Source organism: Rissa tridactyla, chromosome 7 (genome assembly GCF_028500815.1).
Source record: "Rissa tridactyla isolate bRisTri1 chromosome 7, bRisTri1.patW.cur.20221130, whole genome shotgun sequence".
Lineage (NCBI taxonomy): Eukaryota > Metazoa > Chordata > Aves > Charadriiformes > Laridae > Rissa > Rissa tridactyla.
In genome coordinates, this window is record NC_071472.1 from 14,296,279 (window position 1) to 14,316,819 (window position 20,541).

Genomic DNA, 20,541 nt, shown 5'->3' on the forward strand with positions numbered 1-20,541 from the left:
TTTTATACATCACCCGCGAATAACAGGGCCGTGCCAGGGCAGTGAGCGACTACGGCACCTTCCTCCCGGCCGCGTTCGCAGCCCGCGGCCCCCAGCACCACAGGCTCCTGCCCCCGCTAAGGGGGGCCGCGACACCCGCCAGCCCCTCCCGGAGCCCGTCCCGACCTGGGGCCGAGCCGCAGCCGGCGGCAACGCACCCAGCCGCTTCCGCGCCGCCGCGCAGGCTCGGGGCCGGGGCCGCGCCTCCCGCCCGCCTGGCCCGGGGTCGCCGCCGGCTCCGCCGCCCTCGGGAGGTGAGAGGGAGCCCGGGGAGAGGGAGGAGGCGAGCGGAGGCTGTCGGCTGCTGCCCCGGGGAGGGAGTTTCGTTCCCGGGTGGTGGCGGCCAAGCGGGACAGGCCTGTTCCCCGCCCCTCGGAGCGCCCCTCGCCTCACGCACTGCCCGGCGGCCTCCGGGCTGGGGGTGGGTGGTCTCGGGTCCCGCTGTGTGGCGGGCCGCCCGAGGGGGATCCTTCCCTCCTTCTTCTCCGGGGTTGGGGGTCTGTGTCCCCATTTAGCGGCTGGGATGAGGGGCGTGCACGGTATGGTGTCCCCCTGTGAGGTGCCTGGGCTGAGGGGCCTGCAGGGTGTCCCCCTGTGGAGGCAAACCTGAGGGGAGTCAGTGGGCACAGGGGGACTCCTGACCAAATACAGGCTCATGAGATTTTTCTTTCTTTTTTTTTCTTTTTTCCTTCATGTCCCATCAGGACCAAACCCCATCTGATGTGGTGAGCAGCAGCACCAGGAGAGGGGAAGAAGGTGAGGCCTGGCAGGGGTGCAGCAGGAGGGTGGTGGGCCCCAGCGGCACCTGCTACAGCCAGAGCCACCCTGGTGCTCGACAAGGAGAAGCCAGCACCTGAGAGGCCAGCGCTGACACCCACAGATGGGGAGCAGAAGGAAGGCGGTGAGGGCACTGACCCACTCTAACGCACACACAGCAGCACAGGGAACACTTAAGACAGCCTTTTGGTAAGCACAGCTGTAGGCTTGTACAGCTGTGTGCAGTTGTATACAAAGTTGCTTTCGTCTAAAGGTACGAAACAAAACAAAGTACATGAAAGGAAGGAAGCAGCGTCAGCACTTTGCAGCCAGGAGATCGCTGGGGAAAGGGGACCTGCGACTTCCGTGATGCTGCGCAGGAGGTCTGTGGTAGGGAGAGGCAGAGCTCTTCTGTCCTTGCTTCCAGTTTAGGAGATTCACCACCCTCCTTTTGCTCATTCCCTTTGCCACAATCAAAGAGCATCAAGCAGCAGAATGCCTTCTATCGAGCAAAAGACAAACAATGAAATGCAACCATCCAAAACCCAAGCCAAAGTGCATCTGGCTTGGGATGAATACTGGGCTACGTTAGCTGGGAGTGAGGATTTTTCAGAAAGCCAAGCTCCAGTCAAAAATGGACCCTTGTCATTCGGAGTCTGAATATGAAAACAGCTTGCAAAACATTTTTTCAGACTTCTAACAAAAGAGTTGGTCCTTCTTTTGCTCTGGTATCTAGGCTACATTGTGCAGGCTCATGCATATCACTGCTTTTATTCACATGAGTAATTCCATTTGAATTTGGAGCGACAACGTGTATGTGTAAAGTTACTCATATGCTTTCTGTCTCCTTTATATATTGAAATTATGTGGGTTTGGTTTTTTTCCATTTGGTAGTGAAGCCCAGTAACTGTTGGCATCAAGGTTATTGTGAACCACCACAGTTATTATTACTGTTTGCCCGCCTGACACCTTTGTTTTCCTTGCCAGACTAAAATCCAGCTATTCCTCTCTATGCAGTCTATTCCAGCTATGCAATTGTATCATCTGTCTTTATGCAAGCATCTTTCACCTGACTGTGTAAATTCATCTTCCCTATAAAAGATCCTTTCTGTACTCAGTTTTTCCTCCAGTCATTACTGACAATCTTTCCAGTTGTGCCATCTGATTCTTTCTCACGCAAGTCTCTCATGACTTCTCCCATACTGTGTAATCTAAATTCATACTGATGCTAACATGATATCTGGATGTTTTAATATTTGCCAGCTGGAACATTTTATTATTCTCATTGCCAAATGCCCTCTATTTCCTCCCTCATATTTCTTCAAGCTGCAGCTTCTGCTATTCTCATAACCTTGTCTGTCTTCTCTACCCCATTGCTCCATGTTCATCTAAGGGCAAAATATCTTGTGGACAAGGAAAACACATTGTCTGTCTTCCGTGAAGTGTGGCATTAAGTTGTAAGTGTGGCTGACTGTTTTATTAGATGTTCCTTTTTCTCAGTCAGGGAATATAAAGAACAAAGAAGTAAAATTCAGTGCATCCTCTTTTTCTATGGAAGATAATAGCTTTTCACTGATATACTCTCAGCTGTCAAGTATATACTATAGTACTCTTAATTCGTGCCTGAGGAGAGTAGCCAGACTGGGTAGCCACTGACTCCTTTGTCAACCAGAGTCTTTTTTCCTAACCTAGAAAATTTTGTGAATTAGCGCAAGTAGAGTCTCCCCTAGGAAATAAAGTATTTTGAAGTTGCTTCAACAGCAGGTCACGAGCTGTCAAGAAGATGCATTCAGTCACACCTAAGTACAGATTTATTACATTGAATCTCCAGGGCATCTACCTACTGTAGCATGAAAGAATCCAACTAGTAAGTTTTTCTGAAATTGCCAAAATGATGCCTTCTAGGAATGTTAAAAACTGCTATTTCTGGTGGGAAGAGGTGATGACCCATGTATTAGAATGACCTGTTTCCAGTGGTGACAGTACAGATTACTTCCAAGGAAAGGGTAAAAGGCCAAATACATCTTAGAGTGCCCTGTGAACATGGTTGGAGTTTCTTATTTCTTTTACCTTGAAGCGTGAGGACCAGGAACTGTATTTTCTCCCTCTGCCATATCAAGAACTTGAAAAATTACCCGTTTGTCTCAGCTAACGTCCAAAGAGTCATCTTGCTGCAGTGGTACTTCACAGGCAGGGTGTTTATCCCAGTTATATGGTAAGACCACAAGAGAGAATGAGCTCTTGACATGCCTATGGATGAGGTCAGCAATGAGACCTTAAATAAGATTTGAAAAGCAGATTAGATTTCTGTAGCAAATAGTCTATTAAGGACCAAAAATAAACAAAACCCATACACACTCGCATTTATTATCAGCATAAACTTCTGATCAGGCATGGCTGGTGCACTGGATTTATAAGTCCATAACATGCTGTACTTGTGCCACCTACAGATGTGTATTTCAGGCAGGTCTTTCTCAGAAACTTCAAAGCTGGGTTGTAGACAAATGATAAGCTGCAGTTCTGGAAGTCATAATTAACAGATTACCCTGGGAGATCTACTACTCAAAACTATATATTCTTTTTTCTTTTTTTTTATGAAAAAGCCCCATTCTTCTTAAGAAAAAACCCCACACAACAAAAAGCCCAGCAAATCCCAAACAACTAAAATTTTAATTTACTAAGGAAAATAAGCTGTGAAAGTAAGGTAATATAGACATGTTTATTTTTTGCCTGTAATACAAGGCTTACTTCAATACAGTGACAAAGGTGATTTCCTGATTCATATACTAGCGTTGTATATAAAGATGTAACAATCCAAGAAATATTTTAAGTACTGAATTTCTTTTCTCCAGAACCACCACCACCATTATATTTGGGAAATAGATTAAATATTTACTGTATCACCCCAAATCAAGTTGTAGTTGTTTACTTAAAAATGAGAAATATACCTAGCACAGAGAAAATACAACTGGATATATTTATACTTCTTTATTTAATATATTCTTATGTTTATTACTACTTAAGAACTCTTTGTAATAGAGATCGAGTAGTGCTACACAGTAATGAACATAAAGGATTTGTGGGCAAAAGCTTCTAGAAAAAAACCCAAAGAGAATATATTAATAATTTAAATTTTCAAAAATTAATTTTGCGATTATATGCAAACATATAAATTTATTCTGAAATTGTGAAATTAGAGCTTTAATATTAATGTGATCTGTATTGAAGAAGTGCGATATCTTACCTGCAGAGCTCCAGAAACAGGCGGACAGCTGTTCACAAGAGCATTTGTGATGCTCTCATCTGTTTTGCAGTAAAGGTGCCAGTGCCCTCGGTGGTCTGGGACTGCACACCCCAGAAGTAGTAGTTAAATATATAGGTGTACAGTATATACAAACTGTAATCATACATGACTCTTGTGGAAGAGTTGCCTCCTTTGAAATACCTGTTCACTACAAAAAGTGTTCTGAAGCACTGAAATATAACAGTGATAATGTTTAAGAATACTACCCTAAACCTGTTAAAATTCAAATAAGTTATTCAACATAAAAGCCTTTCTAATTTTCTGTAAATTTTCAGCATGTCCACTCTAAGCTTTATGAAGTCAACAGGGGTGTTATTGTTTTGCTTGAAAGTACCTGTCATTTTTCTGAACCCTGAAATCGGGATGGAGCTGCGTCCCCTGCTTTGTCATTTTACAAATCCTCTTTCTGTCCTTCAGCTTCCCCCTGTAAGAACAAACACCATTTTCCATCTCCTTCCTTTTGTCTTGACTACTTCAATTGTAAGGTCAGTCATGTAGTAACTGCATGTTTTACAACACGTAGCAAAGCAAGACCCTTATTTCAATTCAGAATTCTCATAATACAGAAATATTACAGATACCCTATATTCGTAGGGCCATTCTGTTCTTTCAGGTTGAAATTATGAAGCTGAGCATCTCTGAGAATTAGTTCCTGTATTTTGAAAAAATGAAAAAAAAAAAACCCAAAAAAACAAAACCCACCTGAAAAACAGTTCATAATAACTTGAATTTAGGAAATAATAAAACTGGAAACCTGAGGATACTAAAATTTACGACAGATAGTAAAGCATTGCAAGTAAATGCGATACACTGGAAAAAAAACCCTCTACTCTCTAAACTATTCTAAACAAAGTGGTTTTGTTTTTAGAACTTTGTAACTGCATTGCACGTCTTCAGTCAAAGTTTCCTCCTTATTCATGCAGACAGTCCCATTGGAGCAAACATTACAACAAAACCACCACTAAAGCAAAGGTTTCTAAGATAAGTAAAGTCAGGAATGTTATTATTTTTGACGAGCAGTAAAACATCAAGTTGTCCAATAAGAAAATAGAGTGTTCTGCATGGAAAGGTTCAAGGGTTCAGTTCAGAAAACTGTGTCATTAACAGAAAAAACCAAAACTTCCTACTTTCTTCCCCCCAATGTGAGTGGTTTCGTATCTCATTATATTTCAAAAGGCTCGATCCTTTTAAATCTGAAACTTCTAAGTATATTGAAAACAGATGGAAATGAATCAGGGGACCAAGGCAGAAAAAGGTAGGAAAAGGCTTTAATGAAGATCTATTTAAGTAATACTTTAAATCAATAAATCCATTTGTCTGAGAAACCACATCTAATAGAAATATAAATAATTATATAATGAACATATAAACTACATTTCCTGAAGTAATTCCTGTCTTTCTACATTTCCTGAATTATTTGTATTATGAAACAGTAGTGTGGCGCCATTAATTGATAAGCACTGTGCTATAGTTACCACGCTAATTGCAGCTCTTTAGGTCCTTGTCTCACAGCTCCTCCAGCCGTTTAACAATTGGGATTGATTGCACAGGAGCTATTTTTAGAATGAAATGGCAGAAGAGTTTGGAGAGCAGCAGCCATTTTTTTGTGTGTGCTACAGCTGTTTTTGAAAAAAAAAAAAACTTGGATAAAAATGTTCTGAGTTGTCTTTTTGGGTTTTTTTTTTTTTTAAATTCTGCTAAAGTTAGAGCTTCCTATTGGATAATTGGTCTTGCTTGCTTGTACGAAGTTGAAGCTGAGGTCAGTGTTGCGTGACCCAGAGGATATTGCTCAGTGACATTGTTCTCAGAAGAGCAGCAGTTTTTCGTTGGAAACAGGACTGTTAAGGTAGGCGGTAGATGAACTTTGGTGAGTCTGGTTCTAGAGAAAGGCAATGCAGGAGTCAAGTTTGTAGTTCAAAATACCAGTGATGAAAGGCAAGATTCAAGATCAATTTTGAAGGTTGTTTTTTCCCCAGCTCTGAAATGAAGCAGTTTGTTAACTGATCTGTTTAAGTGATTGTAGGTCCACTTCCAAGAATGCCTTATGCTGAGAGAGTAAATGGCTGTGATTCACAAGGGTCAGTTGATGCTCAGAAGGTGTGACTGGGAAGAGACACCCATTCAGTTAATCCCAGATTGGCCTTTTGTTATCCCATCCTGCTCGCCTGCCTTACAGAGTTCAGCTGGGGTAGATAAACAAGTGGACAGGATTTTGTGGCTAATCTACTATATGAAGTCAGGGCTGTCTTCTTCTCTGAGTGTTTGTATAATAGGAGGCAAGGTTTGTAGGAAGAATAACAAAGAGAAATATGTAGGAAGAGGAATAACCAGTTTTATAGCTGTGAAAAAAAAACAAAACTCAAGGGGACAAGCCCATTTTACCTTTGTAAAGTATTAATAGCAGAGACCTATCACCTTTTTGACATTAAATTATATCAATAGTAGTAATACCTTGCTACTGTCACACAGCACTGCATCAGCAAATTTGAATTGTTTTACTAAGGAGGTGTCTTTGTCCCCAGTACTGTGGAAGTAAATAGATGAATTGGCCACAGTTACAGAGAAGCTTTGGCAGAGTTAGGGAGTTAGGAATCCGTGTTTCATGTCTTCAGCTGCTTTTCCCTTTTCAATGCATGCCATAAAGTATTATGGACTTACACACCTATAATGCGTCACTACTTTATAGCTGCTAATTCCCCTGGAAAAGAGAAATGCACAACCTTTGTAAATGCTGCCAATCTTGCATTCTTTCAGACGAATCGTAAAAAGATTATACTTCAGTTTTCTGCAGTAATAGCTTACAGTACTGGTTTGCATAAAGAGATTAATGTAATTAATGCAATACTACTCTTATCAGAATATGCTGCAAGAGATTCTTTAGCATGTTTTTGTCACTAAATCTATTCCAGTCTTACAAATGGTAAATTTTAGAGATAAATTAGATCATATGCATTTCATATTAATATGAAATATGAATGTATCTTTTATAGCTTGTTTTACTGTAATTTTTGTTTTTCCTTAAATTATGTGCAACTCCCCCCTGGACTTCTCTGTGAACACCTGAAGAGAGGGATGCAGTAAGGATTCATCTTGCAAACACTTCCTAGGCTCACTTCCTTTGGGAATAAATAGCAATAAGTACAAATTTCAGATATAGTGAAAATACAGACCTACCCCTTTTGCAAATAGAATATTTAATATCTGAAGCATCTCACTGTAGCATGTTGTCTCACTGTAGTTATTGTGATTTCAGGAATCGAAGTAACAGTTAAGCTGTTCATATTTTATAAAGGCTGTGTCCTAACTTCTGGTATGTTTAACAGAGATGTCAGTAATAATCACAAAGATACTGGGCTACAGTTCACTTGGTATTTTTAGGACAATAGCAGTGGCAATACCGCAGAAAAGGCAAGCACCTGGGATAATACGCATGCTACAAAAAGCACTTTATACCATGTGTGGTACTGGCCCTGGTCATCTGGTGTTTCAGTCACCAGCTCAGCAAAGCTCGATGGAGCCAATCAATGTGATTTTTAAAGAGGGAGTTTAATAAATACCAGTCTTCATTTTCTGCCAGTATAGGAGGCTACTGCTATTCTGGCCTTGAGCTAGCTTTTGAAGCAGCATGCAGTGAGCGCTTAAGACATCTACACCTGAGCTAGCTCTGCAGACTCAGCTCCAGAGTATCAGCAGCTCCAGATACTCTACCTGCTTAAATGGTAATTTAAGGTGCAAAGGCCACCTTTCCTCCCAGATTTTACACTGGTACTTTGCTGCCAGGTACTTCCTACAGCAGGGGCTGTGTGGGAATGGCCACTGTAGGCAGCGCAGCAGGCTGTGGAGTGACAGAGTTTTGGATACACACCTTGCCTCTGCCCCTGGTGGAGCAGCAAACCGGAGCAGTCATGTACCAGCTGATCTGCCAGAGCCTTGAAGAAGACGATGGCATGAAGGGACAGTGAGGATCCTCGCTGTTAATGGGTGGAGGGAAGGATAGCTCGTGAATTTGCCTGGGACAAATCCAGGCTTTTGAAAACAAGGGAATCCTTGAAGACAGGAGAAAACTTTGAAGCAGGGGGTATGTGTTTGTGCTGCTTCATAGATAAACCTCTCCAGACAATGGGTGTTGGCACAGAGGCAGAATACTGAAAACTCTGGGAAACAAAAATGTTGCTTCCAGTGTAGCAGTGAAACAGAAGACATGCAGGATCCTGAGAGAAAAATAAAAAGGAAGGCTTATTATAGAAGTACATAGAAAAATTATTAAATAAAGGGTTATTTAGCTGGCCACCATTATTCAGCATGTTTATGGACATACAAACTGGTTTTACAGAAATCTTTTATAATATTTTTTTTTTCTTCTGTAGTTAACTGCTCATTTATCATTGAATCCAAGAGAACATTGATCTTTCCTTTTTATAGCACGTAAACTTTTGATAGCGATCTGGATACTGTGCAGTATCTCGGTACATCCTGCCTCATCCTGTAATCAGATATGCACAGGGTGAGCAGTGCTTATGTTGACCTTTGCTGGCATATATATAGCTAAATATAGTTTTATGCAATGAACTTCAAGGCACAGTTCATATGTCTTAAGTTATACAGTGGCAATACATATAGTAAAAATACCTGCATGTAGATTTGAGGGAGAAGCCTTCGTTTAATCTAAACTGGTCATTGCCGTATTTCTAAGTAACTGCTCTGGCCTAAAGAAATTTTCAGTTACCATATGTGGGAAACAATTTACATTTCAAACCTTACCTGGAAGTGGTTGAGGCTTTTATGCAGCGTCCTTGTGAATTAACCTGGGAAACCAAAAGATTAAGATGAAACCATCAGAGAAGATGGCCTTTGAGTACCGCACAGTGGCTACTTTGAAAAAGTGTTCATTCGGCACACATAGGCTGAAGACTCCGATGCATTAAGGTGGAAGTTGGTGGATGGCCCCAATGCCTGTGCCTACGCTGCTGCTTGTGATGTGAAATGGCCAGACTTTTTAATAGCTTTGTTACTCTCATCCCATTTCTGAGGAGATGGAGGGAAAATTTCCAGCCTTGTCACTGCTTTACTCAGGAAGGCTGTGGGCAGCAGCTGTAGTGAAAGTTCTCTATGGATGTAAATGGTTTTATTGCTCTACATCCAGGACAAATTTGGTATGTCTGCTGTCAGGTTTTTTGTTGTGTGGGTTTTTTTTTGGTTTTTTTTTGTTTGTTTTTTTTTTAATTATAAGTAAGTGTGCCAAGTAGACATACGTTTATCAGATTTATCTTGGAAATAGTCTCAAATCAAAAGAATGGATTTGGTGCACGATCATTATGTTGAGCTGAGAGTTACGTGACTTTATCCACTGGGATGATAAATACATGCGTACTTAAACTAGAGAAGTTAAATGCAGAAAACACTGGAACTGTGGAAGAACAGGTGTTACTTTGCAGTACCTAGGAGTTAATTGCGTGTCCATACTGACAGATTGTTACCTATCAGTTTCCATCCTAGGTCCTCAATATGGCTGGAATCTAGCTTTCACTTCAGTTACCTCAGACACATTACCAAGACAAATCCCAGAATTTGGCCTAGTGCTGATTTATTTTTTTTTTTTTTTTAGTACTTCATAAAATAACCTTCAAAACACTGGCCGTGATATATTTTAAAGAGGATTAATAGAGGTTGGGTTTGGTACTTCTGTCTTCGCAGAACACAGTGACATCTTGTGGCAAGTCAAGGGATAGTGTAATTTTTTTCCAGACGTATCCTAATTTCAGCTGGTTTACACATGAAAGTAAATAAATTCTGGACAACTACTAATGCATTACTTTCATCTGTAATATTCACTCTTTCAGAATTTTGTTTTAAGTACATTTCCATCGTGAAAAAGAGCAAGCCTTGGTTTCTACCATATTGCAAACGTAGAGTATTGCAGTTTATCGCTTCAGCTCGCTGATGTTCTGTGGAAAACATTCAGTTCCAGGAATGTACCTGCCCTGGTCTTGCTGATATAAGACTCTGAGAGTCATCATTGCAAATGCTTTACTTGAGTTAGCCTATATTATGGCCAAAATTGTCAAGTTGTTTTTGATAAGAATGAAAAGAAAACACAGTAACTTTTTATCATAAGACATGGACTTTTCTTTTTTTCTATCTTCTTTTAATTTTCCTTTTCTTTTTAAATCTGAAACTACTTTTTTGTCTTTTTACAGACCAAGCAGAGTTTAAGCCCTCTCCTTGATGTTCTGGGACCCTCCCCTGACATGGCTGTCCTTTGCAGTTGATATTTGGATACAATCCTGGTTGGCAGCATGAAAGGAAAAACTACACACTGTGATTGGAAATCTGCACCCCAGAAGAAGCCCACTCCCTGCGATCGATATAAACATGCTTGCATTATTTGCAGAGGATTTGTTTATCTGTATGGAGGGCGGAACACCACCAGTCTTAGGGATTTTTGGCGATACAATATAGGTAAGTTTGCCCCTTCTCTTGTATGCCAGGGTTAAAGAGATTCTACATCCAGTCATCATGAAATTTGGGATACTCCGTAGTTAACAGATTATCCCCATTTAAAGTCTCTCCATCAAAATGATGGATAAACTGGATTTTGTTCTTTGGGCAAATGGTGTGTGTTTGTCCTGAAAAGTTTATTTCAGTTCAGTTCCTTTTTTTTTTTTTTTTTTTTTTACCAGAAATACTGAATCATTTAAAATATCTTAGTTCTAGCAATGGATATCAAGGACATAGCTTTATTCACTCTTTAACATGGGAATAGTTTATGCATGTAAAAGTGCACAGAGGAAACACATGAATACAATACCTTGTAAGAATATATTAATAACACGCTATCAAATATGACACTGTATTTTTTGACGGAATGTATGATGTTCCCTGTTTAATTGTTGTTGCTAGAATAAAACATAAAATTCTGCTGGGGTTAATGCTCATGGAATAGTTGGGGTTTGATGTAGGTAACAGTATAGCATTAAAATAAAAGCAGTAACAAAATCAACCTATTACATTTAAGAAAAAATGTACATACTTAAGGGAAGTGCCTCAGTCTTCTGAACTAACAGAGAGGAAAGATGACAAAACACTTAATTTTCGCCCATTGACTCTGTCAGTACAGCCAATTCAAAGCTGTTCTTTTCACCTTTTCCCTAATGTTTATGTGTTGAGTGCACGGCGGTCTTAACTTCAACTTTGGTTTATAGTGAAAAATGAATGGGAAATGCTGGATTGCCCAAGAGATGCTCCAGAAGAACTGGAAGAACATTCAATGGTGGCGTATAAGGTAGTATGCAAAGATTTATATTGTCCATATCCTAATATTTTATTTCCTGCTATACAATGAAATAAAGTGCCGTAGATTATTATGTACTAAACCCAGAAAACACTTTTATGTCAGTACAATTATGGATGTAGCTGCACCAATGTTTTGGAATCTTTCTGAATAAAGTGACAGTGTTTTAGCTTTGCAGCAGTGTGCATCTCCCTGATTTCCTCAGTCAACGCTCAGTACATACTAGTAATACACAATAAAGACCTTGGCAGCACATTCTTTGACTTAGTTGTAACAGTTGCTCTGAATTCATTTGCATGATAAGCTACAGCATAAAAACATTCACTTAAGAACTTGCATAGAAGAGGGATGGGGAAGTGAAGGCAAATCAGAATTCCAGCTTTGCCTGTGAGGGGAAAGCAGAATTTAGGATATCAGGAGCTGCGACGCAACGAAATCTTTCTACAAACATATAGAATTTAATATTACCTGTGCAATGACTCCGAAAGCTCCAGATCCACATCCCTCAAGCTGTTCCAGATTGACAAGGAAGTGAGTGGCTCCGGAATGCCGTTCCCGTTAAAACAGCACACTGTTCATTGGGGTTTCCTACTGGGAGAGGATAAAGACATGATTAGAAGTTGGTGGCTTTTTGCAGTTGCCTCTTGAATTGTTTATAGATCATCATATGCGTTATTGTTAATTATATTTTGGTGATGGCAGCCTTTTCGTTTAAGAATTGTTTTAAAAATTATTTTTATGCTGTATGCCTACCTGTAAGTGAAAAATGTTTTTGCATTTCGCAGGGCACCCTGTATGTTTTTGGTGGGATGGTGGACTCTGCCTTCACGCAAGCAAAAACTCCTCTCTGGATATATAACATCGGTATGATACACAATAGCCAGTCTCTTCCACGGGACATTCCAAGCCTATAGGTACTAATAAAGAGTAAGAACAAAACTGTTTGCTGCTGCTTGTAACATAGCGTTCCCTAGGCTTTCCAAGAAGTAAAATGTGTGTAAAACCGTGTGCATATTTTCCCCCTAATATTAGGCTGTTAAGCTATCAAAGACTAGGCTCTTACTTTAATTAGAAATTATTTTATGGGAAAGTTTTATGTGTTTTAAGGTCTCAGAATTTCCATTCCTTCCCCCCAAACCCCCCAGAAGTTTAATATTTGATCATAAAACCCAATTATTATTATACATAATATTTTATAATATTTGAAGTTTTTTCCTTATGTTACATAAATTTTTAAAACTGAGCTTTTCGTTTTATTATGGAAGAAAGTAGATCAGTAAAGTATATCTCATTTTGTATTTTTACTGAAGAAATACATAAACTGGCAACAGCAATGATGGAACTGGAAAAAAGGGGGTATAATTAAATAAGAAGGTGGGAAATTAACATCAGCATTTCATAACATAGTTTGTGTTTTTCCCCTAAGAACAAACATTTGGGATCTTTTGAGTATGTGTTTTAATTAAAGCAGTGCAACATTTGAATTTAATAGCAACGTCATACACGATATATTCTCCTTTTGGAAATACTGTGTATTATAGTAGTGGCTGCTTATTTTGCTGTCAGATGGAGAGGGGAGAGAGAGAGAGATTGATTACTTCTTGAGCCAGTAAATCCTGTGGCAAGACCAAGATTTAAGTTTCCTGGCCTCTTTTGCTGCTTCACTGCGTAACCTTAAGTAAATGGGTGTTGTTTTAATCCTTTCTTTGTTTTACACCATTTGTCTGAAATACTTACCTGCTGAAAGAACGGAGATCCTCAGGTAGAATATATTTCATAGGAGAAAGCATCTTATTATTCACGGTGTTTATCAGTGAAAATTGGGAATTATTTGTTCAAAATTTGTTGCATGTCTAGTTCTTTCATGTTTATTATTTAAAATCTTTCCTGGCAAGCATAGCTTTTATTAATGTAAGCTTGCACTGCTTTCTCGTTCTACCTCTGATGCTGGGTATCTGATATTTCCACTCCTTCATGGTGATCATAGATCAGTGATTTTTTGACAGTTAATTGAGGACTACTTTTAAGGGATCTATGAAAAGGAGCAAGAAAAAGAAGGCTGTTGTCATAAGGTTTACATAAGAAATAGGAGAAGCCGTGTATCCATCGGTAAATCTGGGGATTCTGCAAGTTTGGAAAATGGTGAAAATCACAGATTATTTCTGCATTGTGAAATTTAGCTGTAGCAGACAGGAAATACAGTATGGTATCTCTGTGATTCGATATCAGATAAGGATACAGAAATTTTTTTTAAACTATGTCTCCTGTAAGTCCCTTGGTACTGCTGTCTTAGTGGGAGGCGGATTTCTTCATCCTTGTCAGTGGAAAACACCAGGATGAGATTTACTTGAAAATTAGATCTGTAATTTGAAAAATTATTGTTGGAGGAGTGTCCTCTTGTGGTCTGGGATATAAACTGCGCTTTATTAAAACAATCCCCTAGATTCCGCAAGATGGACAGAGTGCCGTAACGTACCAGCAGAGACTGAGGTAAGGAGCCAGGAAGTGGTGAATGTGTGAATCAAATGCCTGTTGCTTTGTTGATTAAACAGATTGCTTTGAAATATGTTCCCCCAAACAGTTCCAATCTTATCTCTTCAGAGACATGTGGCTATACTTTATTTCTTTGCACTTTCAATAACTAAGGCTTTTTCTTCGTTAAAACAGTGTTTAAAAATACTGCTCTGAAAATTTAAGTCCTATGTAAGAAGTTAAGTCCTCTCCTCTACTACTGCTTCTGTTTTTCTGAAATCCTTATCAAGAAAACTAATCTTAAATGGAATATTGCAACCATACATGAAGTCTGGGCTTTTAAAAGCAGCATTGTGAAAACAGATTGGCAGTCACACTAATAGATTTTGAAAAGTGAAGTGCTGCAGCATTTTTCATTTCTTCAGTCTGAACACGTGGACTCACCAAGACGCTGCCACTTCTAAATGAAACCTCAGTGGAAGCTTTTATGTCTTGGTCTCATGACATTGGTTCTGTATCACTACATACAAGGAATAACTTATTTTTTGCTACTGAAACTTCATCCTCACGATGTTACTACACTATGAAATTGCACAAAACATTTGTTAAGATGTGACACAGTTGCTACTGTGGTTATCTGTGCTTGGCAAAGGAGTCAAGAGAACGTTTGGGACTGCAGGGTCATTTTGCAGGGACGAAGCTGTTATATGGTTGCTGAAGTTTTGTTTATGTACGACAAACATGATGGAATTATGTATCAACTCCTCCTTATATATAGGAGTAAATGGTTTCTTGTAATTATTCTAAACTGAGTATAGAGAATGTGTCTCCCTCCTCCTCCTCGCCTGTCCCCCTTCCCAAAAAAAAGGGCTATTTGAGAAGAAACAACCAAAGAACAACAGAAGAACAAAACCAAACACTTGCTTTATATTTTGTTTCGGCTTTAGCTGGGCCTCCCCGGGTTTGGGTCCTCAAGGCTCAGCAGCACTGAAAACCGCTGCGGGCGCAGCGGGAACCACCTGGTTTCCTGCTGAGGGTCTGGGCATGGACTAGTGCTTCTGGCAGGGCAAAACCACACCAAGCGAGATGAGTGAGAGTTACTCTTGGGACTAATGTTTCCTCAGTGTGGAAAGGCCGTGCTTTATGGTGGAAAGGTCTACATCCCCCGTTATATTCCCAAGAGTTGCCCGATATATTTACAGCATGTCCTGACCCCGTGCCTAGGAGTAGCTGTGAAAGCGGCGCTCCTGATGTGAGTGCAGACAGGAGGAGGCTGCAGGCATGGGATATCGTGGTGGACTTAAAAAGGGAGAGTTGCTTAGATTTGAGAATGGTTTGTATTTGCCTCCTACAAACCTTCAGTGGTGGGTTTACGCTGTATTTGCAAAGAAGTTTAACAGAACCCAAAGCCATGGTTTTCATTACTTAGGAACATTCCCAAGATATTAATTTCTACTGAGATGCCTTCATCTGTTAACTGTTTTTTGTCTTCTTATTAAACCATTTCAGAGCTCAGCACCAACTAACAGAAAAGGTCACAGTGCTGTAGTGTACCGTTCCAGCATGTGCATCTACGGGGGATACTTCGGCATCAGAGGCATTTCACAGGAGTTTTGGACTTTCCATTTTGGTAAGCTAAAAGCACAATGAGGTTTTGATCCAGTGTAAAAACAGCGACTGCTGCAGGACAGCATGGCTTGCTCTGTTAAGAAAATTCTTATCAGTAGAAATGTTGTAAGTTGTGGCTTATGTTTGGCAGCGGTCAGTTGTGAATCCTGTCAATTAAATTAGTGCCCATCTGATGTGAATTAGACTGTATTATACTGGAAGAAGTTTTGCAGTATTTGCCAGTTTTAGAGCTGAAAATCAGGGAGAATGTTTTGTTTAGTATTCACTAAGTTCTTCAAGGATTACCAAAAACTTTCGGATGCAGCAGAGACCCTGACTTCAGCCTATTAATGCCATCTTTTGAATCTCAAATCTAGAATTGACCATGGGGAGCCAGACCTGACAGGAGATGGTTTCATTAGCATATTCATTACTAATCCGGTGGTTGCAAACCAGATGATTCCCAGAGACTTCCTAAATGGATAGCTTTTGTTATCTGGTGGCCATTCAGTTGCTATTTTGAAATGAATGATGGTTTATCTCATCCTTCATTCCCTCACAGGGAGAATAAGCACAGACATTAATGAGGGAATGTTTTTGTTGACTGAGTTTCCTTCTTACAGCCAGGAAATTATCTTTCCATGTCAGAGTTAATGAATTAACAAAGCCGTAGGAAAAACTGCACTGTAAATAAAATTTCCATGGCATCTGTCATACAGCATCTGACATTTTCATTAAAAGTTTATTTCAAAACTGATTTTTTAAATGCACTTTTTCAGTGTCAGAATTTAAGCAGTTAGCTTACATTGTCGTAAGCTTAGAGCAGAAACCCTTATTCTCCAACAGAATAGTTACTTTGTTCTTGAAACAAATCCCTTCTCGAATGCTAGGGTAAATTTGGTACATCTACAAATTAATGTTTTGGTTTCAGATACAAGAAAATGGTTGTGCATTTCCACCCCATCTCACCATACTGGCCCAGGACCTCGGCACGGCCACTCAGCAGTGGTTTATCACACGGGCATGTACCTCTTCGGAGGACTCATGGGGCTGAGTGAACAGAAGGACTTATGGAAGTGGGACTTTGTAAGCAGCAGCTGGTCCAACATCAGAACAAGGTAAACTATACTATTTGTTACACAAAATTAACACAGAAAGAGAGAATTAGTCCTACCATTTGATAATGCGTGCAGGCAGAGAGGGAGATGTTGCCCTTTTGGTGGTTGTAGGAACCGTTCAGATCAAGACATAGCACCGCTGGATCCCTGGGGCTCCAGTTGGCTTTGCTTGGAAGAGCTGTTGGCAACGCGTCGACGCAGCTGTCAGCAGTGTCATTTTGATGTCCCAGTGCAGCTGTTCAGCTGTCATTCTCTTGAGTCAAAAGGAAAATAGAGGCTAAAATCAGTGTCAGTTTTTTGGTCTCCCCTTAACTGCTGGTTTCTCTTACCTTTAGCCAAGGACCTGCTCCAGTGGTAGGTCATGCTTCAATAGTCTTCAAAGACTCTATGCTGATTTTTGGTGGAGGGATTTCAAATTCCTGTCCTAATGATGACCTCTGGAAGTATCATTTCCATACGCAGACATGGAAGAAGCTAAGTAGTGCTCCAAAGGCAAACTTTTCTCCTAAAATGTATCACAGCATCTTAGGAATTGGTGTTGATTTCCAATCTACCTCAGATTTCACTAATACATTCCCCAGCCATTGGAAGAGTAAGCAGAAGGACCATCACCAGCTGGTGACCATCCCAAAGCAGACTCATTTTTGCAACTACTTCCGTCACCAGCCTGCATACCGAGCGTTCAGCAACGAGGAAAGCAACGCCATCGAAATGAAAACCTTTAGCTTGCCTCTGGAGCCAGGGGGCTTCTGTGCATTTCAAACCACTTCAGAGGCAGAACTGGACCCAAACAGAGCAACGGGCATTTTGTCAAAGGACAAGTCTCGCCGTCTCTTTGTCTCTTCAGAAAAAGAGACACTTGCTGCTGCCCAGACTGTGGGAGAAGAGGAAGGAACCGACTGTCAGCACGTGACCGCCGCGGATGAAGTTAGCAGCGATACCAATGTGCTGCTGCTCATCGGGGGTAAACCTTTGTCCAGCTTCTCCGAGATCTCATTCTGGCAAATGGAGTTTGATAGCCTGTGATCGCTTCGATTGCAAAGCGAAACTGTCAATTTCCACCAACGTGCCAGTAGGTGGTAAACCAACTGCTTGCAACTGCCTTCAGTTTCCTATCAGCACAAAACAACTTTAAACCTTCTCATATTTGCTGTGAACAGATTTTTTACAACGTGAACAACATATATTTAAGTCACAACTTGCATGCAAGTTGCCATTTCTGAGAGGACCTTGTTGGAATGCTGCTCTTTTTGTTACTTTTTCTTCTGGTCAGTTAATACTCTTTCAAATTGCAGTGGCTGATGCTGCCTTGAAAATCAGGACTAGAAGTAACCCCTGCAGGCTCTATAACTGCCGTTCCAGGTGCAAACCTTGCTCATTCTGCACTGACATAAGAAATAAATATCCACCCATAAAACTGTATTTAAATCAAGTTTGTGCATGTTACGGTCAATGAATCTTAATGGTCACATTTTCTAAGACGTTTAAGATTTTGTTTTCTTCAGAGAATGTTCTTTGCACAAGGTACTTGCAACATGAGACGGCCTATAACAAAGAAGAAACCCAACGGACAAATTAGCAAGTGAAATCTAGAAGATATTCAAGGATTGCATCAAACCCTGAAGAAGTGAAGCCTCGAGTTCCCCTGAAAATCATGTGCAACATCAGACCAGAGGAAGCACATGACACCCGGAAGAACAAAATAGTTGCCCGGCGAACGGTAGTGTAATGACTGAGCGCAGGATCAGAAGGTTTTGAGTTTCTATTGGAAAAAGAAAGAGGAAGGCTTGACAGGAACGGCACGAGACACAGGCTGCTCTGACTGGTAACCCAGACTATAGTCATAAAGGGATTTCTGCTTTTACAACTCCATCTCCCTCTGCTTTGTCAACATAGGTAGTGTTTGTTACACACTTCCCCTCTATACTCGTACTTCCTGAGTTCATGTATGGTTTTGATTTGTTGAAAAGAAAAAGTGCCTTTTTTTTTTTTGAAAGATAATATTGTCCAGCATTTCAAGCATTTATTTCCATAGAAGTTAATAAGATAATGGCCCTCTGACTGAACTTCAGCATTCTGTAAGAAGAGATGCTGATGTCTGAAATCAGTGGAAAGTGTGATTTAATACTTCTGAATATTTGAAAGTTCTGAAACTTTTCAAGTTTCATAGGAATAATTAATTTTAAGTGAGAGTATTTACAGATACTTTCATCATCTCTTCACAAGTAGCTGTCACATGAATTCAACAGGAAAATTAGAAATGAGTTCACAAAAAGCAACTTAAAGAGTTCTTTGGACCTTCTGCGACCTTTGTTTGGAAACAGAGAGGACTGTGTGCTGCTGACATATGAATAAAGCCTGCTGCATTTCTGATCAGCGTGTGCTTGTTTTCTGAGCTTTCATGAATTTAAAATACGTATTTACATTTTCAAAATGAACAAAGACCTTACCTTTCTGAACAAGGAACACACTCCCGCAGGCCCCGGTCACCTCCTGGCACTTCAGCCAGCCTCAAGGGCTGCCCAGGCTTTGAATTTCTCCTCCAGGAATGGGGAATCGCCCACTTAGAGGAGCCCGGTAGGAAAGGACTTCACAGAGCAATAGGGCTGGGCTCGTACAGAGCACTGCGGTCTTAAGTCAGCAGCAGGTTTGTCTTTTGCTGGCGGACATGTCTGTTTTGGCATTAGCCAGTGAGAGCTGCTGTAACCTACAGACTTTTATCAAGGCTTGATGAGGGAAGGAAATTTAACTGGAAAGGGCAACAATAAACCAGTGATTTTCCAAGTCACATGAAGGCCTCCTGGCAGGGACAGGTATCCTGGGGACATGCAAGAGCCCCAGGAAAATGCCATCCAGCCTCCGCCATTCCTTTCTTCCTCCCCCCCAAAACTCTCTTCCCTTTGGCAGCCCCATGAAGGGTTTAACATTTACTTGGAGCCAACGCAGGCAGGACATGAGCCAGCCCAAAGGTGATGGCTTGGCACAGGGAAGAAAAAGCAGCTTGCAGAAGGTGCCCATCTCCCCTGGTTCCTCCCCTCGCCTCTGCCGGCTTGCCAAGTCAGGTGGCTGCACCAGCGCCTTCGGCACCACTCCAGCTTCTTCACCCAAGAGATCCTAAGCCTCTCAAACCAGCCCGGTGGCACAGGGGCCCGGCTGCCCCCAGCCCCTGCACAGGACATGGGGTGCACAGGAGCTCGGAAGGGGCTGTGGCTGCAGAGGTGGGCTCAGGGCTCGCTTGCGGGAGGCTGAGCCGCAGCTAAGCCCCGATAATACTATGGGAGAGAAGGGAGCTCCAGTCCTGGAAGCGGGACTGTCCGCTACAGCAGACTCCACTGAAGCCATTGGGGCTATTTCTCCCCTTGCTGACCCAGCTCTTTATAAAAACAAGGGCGAGCTCAAGCTGGAAGGGACGAGGTTTGAGATGCAAAGCTACTGCAGCCTGGCACCCCGGCCCTTCTGGGCACGTGTGAGCCTCGGTACCCAAGACCGAGGCGCACAATCCTTGCTCCTACCACTGTATCACGTTTCCTGGGCCATCTTCCCTTTCAAAACTGAACCCGTGCTAGCAATTACACTTAACGGGGGTCTCGGAGCACCCCAAGTGGCCTCACTCCCGTTTTCCTGGCACACTTTTATCCATCGCAGTCACCTTTTCACAGGGGAAGAGAAGAGTCTTTGTGGATGTGGTTACGCTATTTCTCCATAACTGTATCAGTTAATGAGAATTCATCCCGTGCCCAAGTGAGTGACTAAAAGCTGCCGCCATCTGAAAGCTCTGTGGTGGCCTGCATGAAATAATGAATGGAATTACTCCAGCTAATGGCAACTATTTAGAAACAAAACAAAAGACATCATTTTTGGCTGGGCACAGACTGAAGGGGCTGCCACTGAAGCTCGCTGCTTTAAAACGTCTCTGAACAAAAGGGAAGCTTGCGTATGTATCTGATAGGCCC

General features: G+C 41.3%; 1 protein-coding gene across 6 annotated transcripts; it reads left to right on the forward strand.

The window, feature by feature from the left end:
- The first annotated feature begins 194 nt into the window (after positions 1-194).
- On the forward strand, positions 195-19,125 carry LOC128913191 (leucine-zipper-like transcriptional regulator 1 homolog). 6 transcript variants are annotated; one of them, XM_054210335.1, is made up of 9 exons: positions 195-293; positions 744-940; positions 10,297-10,558; positions 11,302-11,381; positions 12,176-12,254; positions 13,834-13,880; positions 15,372-15,492; positions 16,402-16,588; positions 17,170-19,125. In XM_054210335.1, the coding sequence occupies exons 3-9, from the start codon at positions 10,396-10,398 to the stop codon at positions 17,612-17,614; spliced, it is 1,122 nt and encodes a 373-aa protein (XP_054066310.1). In that variant the 5' UTR covers positions 195-293; positions 744-940; positions 10,297-10,395; the 3' UTR covers positions 17,615-19,125. The 6 variants fall into 6 exon arrangements, with proteins under 6 accessions (XP_054066310.1, XP_054066306.1, XP_054066305.1 ...); XM_054210331.1 differs by having other exon boundaries at positions 196-293; positions 744-1,005; positions 16,924-19,122; XM_054210330.1 differs by having other exon boundaries at positions 196-293; positions 16,924-19,122.
- Positions 19,126-20,541: the final 1,416 nt, after the last annotated feature.

Coding starts and splice junctions, on each gene's coding strand:
- LOC128913191 (XM_054210331.1), top strand. CDS start 10,396: ATGAAAGGAAAAACTACACACTGTGATTGGAAATCTGCACCCCAGAAG. Junction 11,382..12,175: donor ATTCAATGGTGGCGTATAAG/GTAGTATGCAAA, acceptor TGCATTTCGCAG/GGCACCCTGTATGTTTTTGG. Junction 16,589..16,923: donor TGGTCCAACATCAGAACAAG/GTAAACTATACT, acceptor TCTTACCTTTAG/CCAAGGACCTGCTCCAGTGG.